At 41.7% G+C, this 16,550-nt stretch overlaps 2 protein-coding genes across 2 annotated transcripts; one reads left to right on the top strand and one right to left on the bottom strand.

Moving 5' to 3' along the window:
• Nucleotides 1-2,569: 2,569 nt before the first annotated feature.
• Nucleotides 2,570-4,367, top strand: LOC147135522 (growth arrest-specific protein 1-like). The gene has a single exon (XM_086053524.1). The coding sequence runs from the start codon at nt 2,753-2,755 to the stop codon at nt 3,533-3,535; it is 783 nt and encodes a 260-aa protein (XP_085909650.1). The 5' UTR covers nt 2,570-2,752; the 3' UTR covers nt 3,536-4,367.
• Nucleotides 4,368-6,283: 1,916 nt separating this feature from the next.
• Nucleotides 6,284-11,159, bottom strand: c9 (complement component 9). The gene is made up of 11 exons (XM_086053549.1): nt 10,995-11,159; nt 10,594-10,684; nt 10,092-10,242; nt 9,584-9,725; nt 9,231-9,369; nt 8,931-9,152; nt 8,298-8,538; nt 8,090-8,221; nt 7,506-7,681; nt 7,157-7,391; nt 6,284-6,642 (listed from the first exon to the last, which is right to left on the bottom strand). Exons 1-11 carry the CDS (start codon nt 11,057-11,059, stop codon nt 6,485-6,487), a joined length of 1,752 nt encoding a protein of 583 aa, XP_085909675.1. The 5' UTR covers nt 11,060-11,159; the 3' UTR covers nt 6,284-6,484.
• Between the last annotated feature and the right edge of the window lie 5,391 nt (nt 11,160-16,550).

The following is a 16,550-nucleotide window of genomic DNA, read 5'->3' on the forward strand; positions in this document are numbered from 1 at the left end:
ATGGGCATTGCTGCTCCTACTGGTTTCAGTTACTTTTCATTTTGTTAATTTTGAATGTTCATTTTTATTTCATTCCCAAAAATTATTTTTCAATTTTAGTTGTTTTTTTTCGTTAGTTTTCGTTAACTGTAATAACCTTGTTGTGAAGTGACGCGAGTTGAATGCACTGCCACCATACCGTGCTTGTATCTCAAATTTCTGCTCTCAGTCAAAGCAAAAAAACGACCAAATGGCGACGCTTACTTAAGGTGTTGAATCAGTACTTTTATTTTAAGCAGTTTTTTTTTTTGTCAATTTAAGTCCTTGAGTCCAGGATTTGAGTCCATGTGTACTTTTTCCACTTCAGTTTCCATGAAAAGCGAATGCACGACCACATTTCTTGCTTTTCCTTTTTTTTTAGTGGCCTGCCACGCAACAGGCGCACTAGTTTATTGCCTCTTTTTTCGTGGATATGATTATAGGTTATTCAGATGTTGCAGAAAAAGCAAAACACCACCTAGTTTATTTTCCCCCCCAGCCCCACACTAGTGTGTTCCGGCTGACACAAGTGAAATGTGCACACATCACTGCCTCCACAAAAGTGGAAAGTTGTTACTCTGTATGCAGCCTGTAATTGGGTTGTGACCAGTCAAGGGTGTACCCCACTTCTCTCACCAAAGGTCATCCAACATTAAAGACTCCAAATTGTCCATAGATGTGAATGTGATGCTTGCTTGCTGCATGCCAGTTTATTGATGACCACTTCAAGTGGTACCCTGCTTCTCTCACCAAAAGTCATCTTAAGTGAATGTAAAACTCTAAATTATCATTGAGTTTGAGTGTGGTTGGTTGTTTGCCAATATGTGCCCTGCAGTTGTCTGGTGACCAGACCAGGGTGTACTCCGCTTCTCTCGCCAAAAGTCATTTTAGGTTTATCAAAATCTCTAAAGTGTCCTTAGATGTGAATGTGTGTGTGGTTGTTTGTCTCTCAGTGGCCTGACTGCGTTTGGCAGGCGACCAGTCCTTGTGTATCCCACTTCTCTCACCCAATATCAGATGGGATAGACTTCGGTTCACCCAAATGAGGCCATAAACGAGAGAAAATTGATGTATGGATTTTTGCCGCCATGGTTGTGTGCGCGACTGCGACGTCTCTTCTCGTGACAGTGATGCTGCATAGAGGAGTCCAACGTAAACTGTGCTCATCAGACCACCCGGGAAAATCCAAATACTGCATGGAGGGAGCCATATTTGTCCCACTCCCACCACCAAGCTCTTCCCAGCACCACATGAAAGCCACGCCGAGTGAGGCGGGAAACCACACCAAAGCCTCAACACTCAAATGTGGTTCACCACTGATTGTCCGCCTCTATGACAAAATGCGCAATGTTTTGTCGACGTGTGTGTTACTATGCAATTTTAATAATGAAGAGATGCCCACTCAGATTTGGGTGTAAAAGATTGAATCTGAAATTCAAATAGAAAAATTGGAGCTAAATAAAAGTTAAGAAATAAGTGTTCAAATATTTGTGGCATTCATTTCCCCCCTAAAATTGTTTAATCTGAATTTATTTTAATGTATTGTTCCATTAATTTAATCTAATTAAATGATTGGTTGATTGATGAATTGAGCAGTTGTACATACAGTATATGTTTAAGTTTTTTTAATCAAATGTGGTAAGTATTTGTATTATGTTACATATTCATTCTGCATCCATGTTGTGGCGTATTAGTCCATTTTAAAAAAATCAGTCCCTTTTTTTTTTTTTTTACAAATACAATATATACAGTTCACAGAGATAATGTGAAAGCTTCTGGTACATTACGTTCCCAGCCACAGAGCTTCTAAGACCTCCAAAGATGACATCACAAGCGTATGTTTGTGTGTGTTCTTGGCTTTATGTTGACTCATGCTGTTTTTACATATGAATTTTTTTACCCCCAAGTAAGCAAATGACTTCTAAACCATGAATAGACCCACAAGAAAGTCTCAAGAAGCCATACTCAAAAAAGTCTGACTTTTTGGGAGTACTGCACTACACCAGTGATTCCCAACCACTGTGCCAGGCTTGTGGACCATGTAAAATGATCCACTTAATCCAAAAATTGCTTTGTATTTACTCAAAATATTGTTCATTTATCTACACTAATGATGTATACATTGACAGACAAATGCTCAATCCGATTTCAGCATCAGAATCAGTAGTGCTAGCTTCAACTACATGAGCAATTTGACTTTTTCTTGAACCAGATTTGATTTCAAATTCAACCTCACAGGGCCAGAGCGCTGTCCATGAAGTTAGCATTTTTCCATCCGGATTGGTTGGTCAGAGCAAAACTTTACAACTAGCAAAACACGTCTATACAGCACTGAAAATCAATAGATAAGTAGGCAGAACTCATTGTTAACATTAATCGACATCTCTGGTGTGGTGTTGACGTTGACACAGGTTGGGGAACTGCTCAACAACTTTTTGAGCTGCCCCAAGTTTGTGCGCTTGATTGCGTCACCTCCCAGCGTGGCGTCATAGCGTTGAGGTCCAATCAGCATCCGGGGAGGTTGCAGTAAAGTTGCACACACACACGCACACACACACACAAATCAAGTCACAGCGTGGAACGTAGCAGGGAGGATGAGCACGCCGGGTACCCGAGTGATTTCTGACTTGTTTGGAAAGTCGCGAACATTCTTGACGTGAGGAGTCATGACGACATTGAGGATCCCCGATGTGCGCATATACTCCGCGTGGGAAAGTCACGTCGCGTCACGCTGATGGAGCAGAAAGCCGCATGGACATGCGGCGTGTTCGTGCTTCTCCTCGGGATCTGCGTCTGCGCCAAGCACAAACACAACCAGAACCCACGGCCCGTGTGCTGGAAGGCCATCCTGCAATGTCACAGCGAGCCGGAGTGCCTCTACGCCTACGAGCAATATACCCGCGCGTGCGCAATGGTGCTGAGTGGGGAGCGCCGGAGGTGTCCCAGCCACTGCGTGTCGTCCCTGATCCAGCTCAACCTGACGCGCGGCGGGCCGGGTCTGGAGGACTGCGACTGCGCGTTGGACCCGCTGTGCGCCAGGACCAAGCGGGCCATCGAGCCGTGCGTGCCGCGGACGCGAGCGCGGCTGGGCTGCACGGACGCGCGCCGCCGCTGCGAAGAAGAGCCAGCGTGCGGAGCCGCCACCCGGGACTACCTGTTCCACTGCCGGAGGCTGTTCGGCGGAGGGCGCCGGTGCTCGGCAGAGTGTCGCGGAGTCATAGCACGCATGCGCGACATCCCAGCCGCCAGGCAGCTGGAGACGTGCGTGTGTGACGGCGAGGAGAGGAACATATGCGAGTACGTTAAAGTCAGCATGAAGACGTTTTGCAAAGAGGGGAACGAGGAGGAGGAGGAGGAAGAGTTGGACGGCAGCGGATTCTCGGACGCGGAGGATGCCGACGATGACAAGGAGGAAGACACGGATTATCACTCGCGAGTGGACAGATCGAGTGCGTCCACGCAGCTCCAGAGCGCGCGCATCACCTTGTTACTTTTAACCTGGTGGTTTTTCATATGATATGATTGGGAACGAGCCCAACCGCGAATCGCGAAAATAATCTATCCACATTCGTGAGTGTGTGTGTGTGTGTGTGTGTGTTCGGGTTATTCACTGAAAAATTACTGTTAAAATATTGTTTTTACACTCAGGACAAAGTACTATCTAATATAAAAGTCTTTGGCGTCACCCTGTGGCATCTATAAGCAATTATAAACCGTTTGTGGAGGTCAGTTACAGGTATGTGCGGATTTTTGGTGCACTGATAAACTTTTTGAGGCTGCTCTGTTTGCAACAGGGCTAGTCACTATATGGAGTCATCACTTTTGAAATTAGATGAAATTTAGGATTGAGACAATGGATTAACCCTTTAGGTGATTTTTTTTTTCAATAAAATGAAATAAAAAAGGTATACTGTAAATTAGGGGTTTCAAACTCCGGTTCCCGAGGGCCGTTTTCCTGCATGTTTTAGAAGTTACCCACCTGCAGCACACCTGATTCTAATGATCAGCTCGTCAGCAAGTTCTGCAGGAGCCTGATAACGGTCCTGATCATTTGAATCAGGTGTGTTGCAGGAGGAAACTTCTAAAACATGCAGGAAAGCTGTCCTGGAGGACCGGAGTTTGTGACTCCTGCTGTAAATGTTGCTTGGTGCAATTATGCTACTTTGGTGCTTAAAGGGTTAAAGAGATGTCTCTTGAATTGTGTTGATGTTTATACTCACTTATTTTGAAAACCCAACCCCGGAAGTCAGTTTAACTAAAGTCAACAAAAAGTCAACCAACTTTCATGTTACTATCATGAGCAGATCAGCTATGAGTCTGAAAAAAATAAATTAATCTTATCAAACATATGGGAAATCTGTAATCGCATATTTTTGTGTGGAATTTGTGTGTGTGGGGGGGGGGGGGGTGGAGAGAGAGAGAGTTTTTTGGTGGGTTTGAATGTTAGTTTGGTGAGTGAGAGTGTTTTTTTTGTGGTGATTGAGTGTGACGCATTCTCTTTCTGAGTGTGAGTTTTTTTCCTTGTGTGAGAGGTTTTGCAAAAGATGATTTTTTGGTTTTGTTTCGTGTGAGAATTATTTTGCAATGTTAGAAACTTTTTAAGTAAGTGTGAGAGTTTTTGGTCAGTATAATACCTTTTTGAGTGAGGTGGGAGATTTTTTTTGTTGTTTGTGAGAGGCTCTTTTAATGTGAGCAAGAGGCTCTTTTGTTGCGGGTGAGAGTTTTTTGCATCGATGGACCCTGTGCATTGCCTTGAGGTGACGTTGAGTGGCACCTCCATTATGGCTCCTACTTAACACACAATGGCGTGGCTGCACAATGAAGGGGGCACTTCATTCACTCAGACCCTCGTAGGTTTTCTGGGAAGCCATTTGAGAAAGGGGGCGTCCCACAGGAGTTATGTGAGAAACCTAAAAAAAATATACATACCACCATTTCAGTCAATAATCAATAGCAAAGCTTTGATGAGCAGTGTGAAAGGAGCTACTGATACTTACGCACTGGTACCGTCTACACCGGAAAGAGACTCAGTAGAAGGCCAGTTTTTTGAAAAGGGCTCCTGATACTACCTCGGAAGGCAGAAGATTTCTAATTTTCTAATTTCCAAACTTCAACACTCCCCATGTGCATTCGTGTTTTTCAAACAGAACGGCAAAACAAAGCAGACACTTGAGTAAAGTAGCCACAATAGGCGGAGGAGGGGCTGATTTCTGATGAGTGGTGCTTGCGGGGGTCCGGGAAGGGTTGAATGTTGGACTGAATAGCGATGCAAAGTGGGAATATTAAATCGAGCTGTCACGTTTATGCCGGGCTGAATTGTCACATTTTTCCATTGGGGGTGGTACAAAGAGCAGTGGAGGCAAGGGGCATCACTTCAAATTTGCACTCCCACCCTACACACACTATTAAATGCCTCCAGTGACCCGGGCATAAGGGGAGGTGGCGTTTAAGGGGTTCGAGGGGCCGACATTGAAACCTTTTGAAGGGCTTTTGTCCTAAAACAAGACCCCTTACCTCAAAACAAGCTCTATGGGTTTAGCAAAAATGCTTCGGAAGGCAAAAGAAGGCAAGAACTACAATTGGGAAGCAACCAACTACAAGTACTTTACTTTGGAAATATTCTTAAGTACATTTCGGTCGTTCGTGCTCAACACTTTCCTCTCCTGAGCATCTGGTTCGTACATGCATGGTCCAACATACATCATGCCAACTACCTCCACTTCCTCCAACTCATCAAACACCTGGATCACCTCAGATAAGTTTAAAATATTGCTTTCTGGGTCCATTTCTGACTTGCTTTGTACACTTTCCATGTTGCGCACTGCCGTCGTCTTCTTGACGTGACGTTTCGCTTGCGGGTTGTCGCTCGCCAGGATCTCACTTTGGAAAAACGATTACTTTGTCAAATAGATGAAATAGGAATGATTTTTCTCAGGCTTGCCCGAGGACAGCTGGGATAGGCTCCAGCACGCCCGAGACCGTTGTGAAGATAAGCGGTTTGGATAACGGATGGATGGATGGGTTAATTTTTTTGTATGATGTTTAATTACTTTACTTAGACTTCATTTGGCACTTCACACTAGAGCTTTAAATATTTGTCCCGTTCAATAAATGTCTGAAAGTGCACTGCTGCTCTCCTTGCCCACATTTGAGGGCATTAGAGGAACTTAATTGTGCCTTTTTCCCCCGACTTCACCTAAGAGGCCATTGTTTATGAAGGCAAATAAAAAAATCAGTCAGACCAATTCAAAACAGCACAACACAATAAGGGCTTGATACAAGTTTATTTACATACATTTATGTAACTATATAATCACTGCTCTGTATTAAATATTAACCATATTGCAAACAGAGGGAAACCCGCTAATACAACCCCCGCCCCCTAAAAAAAACAAATACAAAACTCAATGCAAAAGCAAATGTCAATTGAAGCCATTAGCAACCACTAGATGGCACTGTATGCTTCTCAGCAGTATTCTTCATTGCTGGTGTCTCCCCTGCAGTGGGCATCGAGGAGCCCGTTCGTGTTGCAGCTTCTTGTTCTGGTTCGTTTGCCCCCACTGCAGTCGGACCAGCCGGACCAACAAGACCAGTTGCCTTCTTGAGAGACCTCAGGCCGTTCACCTGCACAACAAATGTAATGTGTACTGTTTACAAAGAAAATGTCAATATGGTCAGTAGACTTAGTAGTGATGTCGCAATGTGGATTGTTGACGTGGCCAGCTGTTAGTTGTTACTCATAATCTGACACGTTGACATGGTTGAGTTAGTCGTGACTAGAATAGTTAGGGATTTTTAATTACAATTTGTTTTGATTTCGTTTTGACTTTTTTTCAGTTCAATTCAGTTGGTTTTAGATTGTTAAAAAAAAAATAGAGCAGGTTTGTTTGTTTTTATTAGTTTATATTTTTGCGAAAAAGCTTCATCTTAAAGTTTTTATTAGTTTTAGAATTACTTTTGCTATTTTTAATATATGGAGTATTTGTCGAGTGCAAGATAACCTTGGTAACAATTAGTCATGTTGACAGGGTACAGTAAGTCTCACATTGAGTTAGTTGTGAGTAAAAATGTGTCACAGTGACAGTCACTAGAGTTAGTCGAGAGGAGTAAAGTATGCGCCATATGATTGGACTATCACCTGTGTACTTGGCTTTGTCGCCTTTGAAGTTCTGGCAAGCCATTCCCTCAAAGAGGTGCGGGCACAGGCACATGCACTTTCCATCCAGTAGCGTGACAGTGCCGCCGTTGTGGCACGGCTTACACTTGCACACGCTGTACTCGGCCACGTAGTCCGCCGTGGCCCGCTTCATATTGGCGATCCTTATGTTGGCGTCGGCGATGTCCAAGGGAACTAGCGTATAAATGGGCTGCGGCTGGCAGACAAATGGGAAGCGATGGCTAATCAAAGGTCTGTATGACAATTCAACAAGACGTCACACGTTCTTTCAGCTGGCAAAATCCGAAACGTTCTTGCTCTTGCTTCCTACCTCACTACTGAGCAGCGCAGGGGCATCGGCAATGGTGCGAGCCCACGCCTGATAGGTGTTGATGTCCATCAGTCCGTCCTTGTTCAGTTTGGCCCTCATGGCCACGGCACTTGCTAAGGTGCCTCCTTTCACGGATGTCATCACCTTGTCCACCACGGCTCTGCCAGCAATCTCACCTGCAGGTAAAAAAGTATGAGTCCTGCTTTTGCGGTTTTGGCTAGTTATTTTATGTTTACCTTAAGAACTGTGCTAATTGCTGTTAGCCCATTTTGACAATACAGGCGACCACCCCTTTGTGGGTGATAGAGACCGCGCCGACGCGTGAATAGAGAAAATCCACGTATAATTTTTATTTAATTCATATTTTGGGGGGGAGTGGTAAAACATTTTTCATGGGTGTATCTGGAACATAGCCCCTGTGAAAAAAGGGTGGTTCACAGTAAAATGAAGATTTCTACTATATAACAGGGAGTTCTGAAACAGAGTAAATAATGACATTCCACAAAAAATGTGTGATATATAAGGGAAGGTGAAGCGTGATATAGCGGAGGAACACCTTAAAATCCAAATGAGTCAAGGCAAACCTTGGGCTTTTGTGGATACGTCTTTACACTTGTCGTCTTTGTAGTGAGCTTTTCCATCACTAACTGTCTCTCCGGTAAAGTCCGCCGAGATGCCCAATTTGACGCATTCTTGAACTTTTCTTTCTGTTAGATCTGGAAGTAGAAAAAAAAAACAACAACATGTTGAATACCTGTCAACTCAACAGCCACTGTCCAATGACTGACGTACTTTTGGCCTTGATGGCGTCCTGGTTGAGAACATAGATGAGTTCATATTCTCCGCCAGACTTTCCGTTTTTGGTGTAGTGTGTTCCGTAGTCCTCCAGAAAGGCGAAGTAGATGCCCTTGTCATACTGCAAGGGCAAAGATCGTACGTGCGCCAGGAACTCATCAGCCACTTGGAGCTCGCGGGAACGAAGCCTGTAGGTGCTCATCTGGATCCGACCTTTGACCCTCATGAAGCTTTTGTTCTAAATGGGAAGAAGAAGATTGAATGATGGTGAAGATATCATCACTACCGCCGTACCTACTCTTGACAACTAAGAAAGGGCAGTCAAATTTCTCTTTGAGTAATGCCAATCCAGACACCACCTTTCAGTTCTATTTAAGGTTTATATCCAATTCATTAGCATTTGATCGATGATTTATATATATATCTATATGTGTTTCAGGTTTTTTTTTAGGTGGTTCCAGGCAGGACAAGCCCTGCTGCAATATTTTGGTGGCTCCATCCAGGCATTAAAAGTGTTGATTGGTGTTTATACTGCCCCCCCAGTGGCCGAGGTGCGCATAGCAGAATGAGCAGCACAATGTGCATTGAACTGAATGAGAAAGTGTGACAAAAACAAAACAAAAAAAAAACCTGGATGTTGGAGTACTCGGACATCTCCTTAATCATGGCTTTCTTCTCATACTGATATTCTAAATTCACGCTGCCAGGCGTGCTTGACATGGACTCCTCGCTCGGGTTGAACTTGAACGAAAGTCCGGCGTCCACCTTCCTGCTCATCTCGCTTAGGATCTCCTTGAGAAGGCTGTGTGTGTCCTCATAGATTTCCCTGGAGACAGTTTCCTCCGCCAGCGTCTGGAGAATCAAAGAGATTGGCCACCATATCGTGCTAATGCATTTTTTTTCAAGAGGGGTGTTATCTTTCTGGCTCACCTGATAATTGAGCACCCCAACATTCCACGGAAGCCTATCGTACTTTTCGGTATATGGATTCTTGACTCGATCGCATCGGCCGTTGAAGTAATCATTGTTAAAGGGGTTCATGCGAGGGTCTAACCCCAAAAGGCTGATTCTGGTGGAAGGACAAAGGAGGACATGTTTAGACTGGAGACCACTGTGAAGAACTCAGGTGTCTGATCTGTATCATGTGGCTGAATGGATTTGTTCTTTTTGTTTTGGAAGAAAATCTTATTTGTTTTTACATGTTACAGATATTACAATAAAATATATATATATATATATATATATATATATATATCTCTATATATCTATCAAATCATTTGTACCCGTATCCTGCCGTCCTGCCTTGCTCATTGTTTTCCAGCACGGCGGAGATACACGGGTGCTGGCCGGGTTCGCAGTCCTCGTCGGATCCATCTTCACAGTCATAGTCTCCGTTGCACATGAGTCTCTTTTTGATGCAAGAACCTGCGTGAAGACCGCTTTGAGTTTGGCAATGATGGCAACTAGACAATTACAGTATCTAAACACATATTATAAAAAAAACAATCTTCATTCACAAAGACAAAGGTTTTTAAGACATCTGATATTTTGAATTGACTCCAACACAAAAACTATACAGTGCTCCCCCCGCCTTTTAGTGATTTTACGATTTTTTTTCAATCTCTGTAATTGTTTGAATTTCTCTATTTGCTATCTTGTGCTCTTTCTCATCTTGGGCATCTCCAAGCAATTATAAACCCTTTTATTATTCAGGCCATGTCCCTATTCACAGGGTATTTCTGTATTTTGTCCCGAACAAATCCATCATAATAATTAAAGACCGTAATGTACCTGACTCGCACTGGAACTCCGTGTCGGAGCAGGCGGGACGTGGAGGTTGTTGACATGTGGCACTGCTTACGCAGGACTCTCGCTCGCCTATGGAACCCTGGCAGGACTCGCCACCAAACTGTCCGAACACCATCGTGCTCCGAGAACGCCTCTGACCATGACAAATGAGAGTGAAGAATAGCAAAATCAGTTGTTTGATCCCTTGGGCAAAAGTAATACAGACATGAATAAAGCAACATTTTGTTTAGTTTATGATATTATGAGAATCTCATTTGGTTAAACCACACCTAGTATCCAGCTAGTTTCTTGGCCTGCCCCACCCACTACCATCTGGATTTTTGCCTGTTTAACTGCCGCTTCCCCAATGCAGCAGCTGAAAGCGTAATGGCCTTCAATAAGGAGTAGGGTTACTCCTGACAATAAAGCAAAAGTGACCAAGTGTTTACATAAAGGGGGACTATGATCTCACATGCTTCAATAGCAACGACTGAAATGGACTCACTCTGGTTAAGGTGCACGGATCACAAGCGCCCCACTCAGACCAGCGGCTCCACACGCAGTCCACAGCGGGCGGATCAGGAAGTTCCACTCCCCTGAAAAGCCACCATTAGCGACGGAATTAGCTCGAACGAGTGTTCCCACAGGAGGAAGTGAAGAATTACGTTGTTTGGTTATCGCCTCAAATCTACTGTTTAACTGTCGTGAAACATGTTTTTGTTCAGATGTTTGAGTTCAACATATAAGCAAAAGAGACGAAGCAAAAAACACGCCAGCTAGCATGTTTGCCTTTTCTTCCACTCTACTTTTGTATTGAGTGAATCGGATGAGTTAAAATTGGTTCATCGCTACTTCTGAGGTTGAAATGTCAGAATGTTTCTAAGAATTATACAAAATGATACATACATTCCTTTTCCAGAAAACGTCAGCATGAGAACGAGACCCAGCGAGACAGCAAATCCGATCCTCATCTTGAATTTGCAGGTGAAGAACAACTAGAATGTATACAAAACTGTGGGCCAAACGGACTTTTAAGCCGTCACTCTGTCAATGATTGCCGCATTGCAAAAGCACACTTTATGTCATTTGGATTTTCTGCTTGGTGATATTGATCAGAGGCTGGGAATCTCCCAATGCACAGAGACAATGTTTGTTTAAAGAAGTCAGAATGTTTTGTTCTAAATTATTTGGCGCTAGGACAGTCAGCAATTTTTTGGGGCACGTTGAAGTGTCTACTGGATTAAAAAAAATTGAAACAAAAAAACCATCCTCCCCTGAAGCCAGTTAAAAATTAGCATCATGAAATTTAGTAGCCATGTCTATCATGAGTATAGCCACCAAAAATCTAAAGATATGACACTAAGAAAGCACAGGAAGTCTCCAATTTTGGTTCCAAGTGGCCATTTTGGCTCAGTCGACCACCATCCAGAATTTTAGAAAGAATTCAGCCAGCCATTCAGAATGACTTAGCAACATGAAATTTTGTAGGCTTGTTTAACATGATTGGACTCATGACTGAAAACACACAGGAAGTCTACCTGTTTGGTGGTGTGCTGTGAGAGTGTTTATAATGTAAAATATGTGCCTTGGCTAAATTAAGGTTGGAAAACATTGCATGGTATTGTGTGCACCTAATGCAGTGTCCTGTTCAGCTCTGATTTCCACTAGATGGCATCCTGGAGCTGACAACATGCACACGTACACACGCACCCCTGCAGACACACTCGCACCCCCCCGCCCCCCATACACACACACACACACACACAGACGATCACACATGCTCTGATGAGTGTTTTACGCTGGCTTGTATAGTAACAGCTTCAATGCATACATACACAGTTACACTGTATTATTTCTAATCACAGTTTTTTTTAATGTTGAATATTGACGAAGAATAGACATTTTCGCCTACTGCTGTAAATGACTCATTAGGATGCTGTAATATTGACACTTTTTCTTACAGGATAAAGAATATATGCCAGTGCGTTTTGCGATATTATCTCTCTACATGTGTTGCTCCATGGTTTGTGTTCAAATATCCATTGCTTCAGGAACCGGAACTATCTGTGTTGTTAGCATGTCAGTGGTATTTTGGATTGTTTGTTAGCCTTCAGTTAAGCAGACTTTCTTAAGGCAAAGCTATGTGGTTGTTTCAAAAGCAATATGTGTAATTCTCTTTGTTTTATGGTTGGTTTGTCAGTAACCTTCAACTGGGAGTGGCATTAAACAGCTTCAAGCTTTTTTTTTTCCCGGTATGGAATTGTTCATTTTCTGTTGAGTGTACCAGCGCAATCAGTACGCCATCAGACATTTTCTGCTCACTTCCAATTACACTGTCGTGCCAGGTTGGGCAGGTGGGGGTCTTTTCTATAGGGAAAGGTTAGAAAGGGGGCTCTGTGATCACAAAAATGTGCTGATGTGACCGCTTTTCACAAGATTTTGCAGTTTCCTCCAAGCAGGAAGCTGGAGGCTAGGGCAAGGTGCTTAGCCAATGTTTCTCCTGACTAGAAAGACTTCCTGTTTTTGGGGGCTGAAAGGGGGTGAGGAGGAGGGGGAGGTGTAATGACACTGGAGGCCCAACGCAATTCAACTATTGGGATTTCATTAGAAGTAATCAGAAAAGGACAAAGTACTCACACTCTGAATTTAATTTGAAGCACAGCTATGTATAAAATTGTATTCTGGTAAAAGTACAGTATAAGTATTGCTTCAACTTAAAAGTAAAATAGTACAGACTCTAAAATGTACTTCAGAACAGTAGAAGAGTAAATATTATGTTTTATTGTCAATTATATTTGACAACTTGGTACAGCAAATAAAAACTTTTAAAAATTAGTGGGAAAATTAGCTTTCTTCTTTTATTAACTTAAATAGTGCTGGTACTGAATGAAGGAAATAGTTATGTTTTTTTTTTTAAATCAAGCACTAGATAGTGTTGGCTTGACATAGCTGTCAGAAGGTGTAAAAATACTACTTAGCTAATGATAACTGAAAATACACTTTACTTGCGTATATATTTTTTCAGATTAATTAGTCAACTACTTTAATACAGTAAGTAATGAAACAATTGTGAGTGCTAACTCGCTAGGCACTGACTGGCCAGTGACTACACATGTTGTTGTTTATTATCAAAGCTTTGTTTTTTTGTAGTTTACTTCTTTAGAGCACACTTATATGACAATAAAATAATAATGTCACTGCGATATCTGATGCTAATGTTAAGCAATAAAGAGCTCGCCATTAACTGGCTACCTGCTCCTCACATTGTTGCTTGTTATCAAAGTTAAGCTGAGACTGTTCTGAAAAAAAAAAGTTGGTGCTAATATTAAGCGCTAACCCGCAAGCTGACGACATTCAAGCTGCTACATCATCGCTTGTTATCAAAGTTAAGATACCTGTTACTTCTTTCTACACTTGAATGAAAATGACAAATGTTACATTTTTTTAGTGCTAATGTTCAAGGTCATAATTGTGATGAATTGTTTCTTGGAAAGTGACTCACTGTCTTGTTGAGATCAGAGTCAAACCAGTTGTGTAAGGCCTGCCTGGAAAATAACATCAGTCACAGTGACTGTCACTCCTTAGGAGTAGTTTTTATTTTTATAATCGAGAGGGAAGCATCACCTGATCACTCACATGTAAGGCGTGATTTCGACTTCAACAATGTACTGTGCGGTACTCTGAGCCATAAAAGCTTTTATGAAGAATTAATACTACTGGGAAGGGCTCGGTGATATGACTGTAAAGGAATATGTATTTATTTTTCACAGAAGTCACATTTTCGATTTGAATAGATTTATTTTTTTTCCTTCATTAATTGAAAAGGTAAATGATTGATATTATCCATTTGGCTGGGCTATTTTCTGCATAGAATTTGGAATTTTGTTAAGCACAGTAAAAAGTCAATAGAAAAAAAAATCATTGGTTTGTTCCCCTTGATGTTTTTATAAAACTAATATTCTTGAGATAAACAGTCAATATGCAAGTCATGAATGTGTCCAGTGAGTGGTTCAAGTCACGTAAAAAATAACAAGACAAAACAGCTTCTGTCAGCAGAAGACAGGATGCGACAAGACCAGGAAGGACGTCCTTCCTTTTCTAAGTCTCATCAAAACCATTGGAAAGATCCAATCACTGCAAATTTGCAACATTCCTAATAATTGTATGATTGTGATGACTTGGCTCTGTTAGTAGTTTGGATTCACTCTTTTGTAATTCCGTAGCTCCAGGTAGCTGGAGGACAAAGCTGGTGAACAATGCAGCATGTTTTGTTCAAAAGACAAATAAAAAGATGCGCTCCTGAAATCTGGATGGCTGACGGCATCGTGTTTCATGCAAATGAGCCACTGCTCACATCAATCCCACAACCACGCAGGGGCGGATTTACCATTAGACAAACACAAGCACACCTTGGGTCCCAAGATTTACAGGGGCCTCCAAATGTCTCATAAAAACAGTTTTTTTAAAGAGTTCTTCAATTTAAACCGATATTATCATTAATTGACACCCTTAAAGACACATTGAAAATGGTCATTAATATCATGATCGTTTCAGCTGCCTGCCGTCCCTTCTCAAGCAATGGATTATTCCATCCACTAATTGCTCACGTGTAGACTTAATCCAGGGAAATAATTAAACCAATTTGGTGTTTATTTACACACACACTCACACTACACAACAAACATCTGAGCACAAGCGTCTGAATAACACAGGATACAAAATAGTTGTATTTTTTTCCGCAATTTCAGTTCCAAGCATGCTTTGTAAATGTTGGTATCCAGGGAGGATGTCAACCTAGCTAATAGTGAGCTAGCTAACTGCACGCTGTAGCAGTAGAAATGGGCCAAGTAATTTTAACCAAGTAACGTGAGCAAAAGTGTGAAAAATCTCTGATTTCACTTTACAGGGTCTTTAATAATCACTATCTCTGGTGAGTATGAGATACTTTTGTTTACAATTTTTGTGATCAATGTACTGTTGATCAATCGTTAGCTGTCGTCTCGGTCTGATGATGTCAATATGTGAACTGTATAGTGAAGAGGATTGCATGAATACCAATTATATCAATCAATCAATCAATCACATTTTATTTATATAGCACTTTTCATACATAAAAATGCAACTCAAAGTGCTTTAAAACATTCAAAGCAAAACATAGAATTATCTTCAATCAATTATAACTGAAAAGGTAAATATACTGTAAAACACCTTTTGTGAATTTTGCCATTCAGCTCCATTACAGAACAGCAATCTTCTGTAACACATCTCCTGTAAAGATTACAGTGCATTTTATGTTCATCTGTAATTCAACCCAAGAGCCCTACTTTTTGTGAGTTGGAGTATGGCCAGTCTGACATGTGACAGCGTTGCTATGTGACTACTCTTTGGCAGTTTACAGAAGTGAAAGTCGATGTAGGACTGGAGCAAAGAGTCACACTGACGTTTTCTGTTCGAAAAATGTGGCAATCCCTTTCCTCGCCATGTTTGTTTTAAATTTGGAAGTCCTTGAAACTGGGACACCGTGGCGCACCGTCATTGACGGGAATCAGCAAACATGGCGTGAACGCTAAAGCACTTTCTGTGCAAAAGCAAAGATGGCGGTGACACGATTTCATCTGCCGTCCATTTCTTCTGCTCTACTTTTGGAAATGGCAGCATGACTTTCCTTTTTTTCTCCCTTCATCTTGGCACCAAGGGAACATTTTTTTTCTTTTCAGCTACATGACGGGACGCCCACTACAATACAATACAATCCATGTCCAACTTTTCTCTTTCTCTTTAGTGGAGGAATTTGAAGCATGGAGAGGGGGCTGCAAAATCACTTCACAGGAACAAACAAAAACCAATGTCACAGTATTGTACAGTGAACCCCCACCATACTGCAGTTCATTGTGTGCACCCCCAAATTCAATATTCCAGAGTTTTATTGTATGCTCTATTTTTATGCGTTGCTGTGTTAAAGTTGTTTCATGGTATAGAACTACTATAACATCTATGCTAATTTCCATTAGCCTGTGTATGGCGTTTCACATTTTATGTTAGCATTAAGATAAACGTTCATTAGATGAAATAATATGTTGTGGTGGACCATTTAGATGTTTAAATATACAGACCAGACTTCTTGCCATTCTTTTTTGACCATGGAAAAGTATTTCACTGTCTATTTTTTTTTCTCTCATTTTTTAAATAAACACTAGAGGTTTTGCAGGTGTACATTAGCCCATCTATTGCATTTCCCATCATGTGTTAGTATTAAGCTAGCAGACGTAAATGGATGTGGTTGTTTTAAATTCACAAAAAGTAATTTCCTCTCTTTTATGTTTAGGTTGATGGTAAACTTCTTCTTTTTTAAAAAAAATAAAAGTTCACTATCAGCCAAACTGCTGTTTGTTATGAAGTGAGTTGAGTAAACTAGGGGGAAAAAAAGTCTACACACCCCTGTTCAAATGACAGGTTTTTGTG

This window comes from Filicampus tigris, chromosome 15 (genome assembly GCF_054856515.1).
Source record: "Filicampus tigris isolate MCC_2025a chromosome 15, RoL_Ftig_1.0, whole genome shotgun sequence".
Classification (NCBI taxonomy): domain Eukaryota; kingdom Metazoa; phylum Chordata; class Actinopteri; order Syngnathiformes; family Syngnathidae; genus Filicampus; species Filicampus tigris.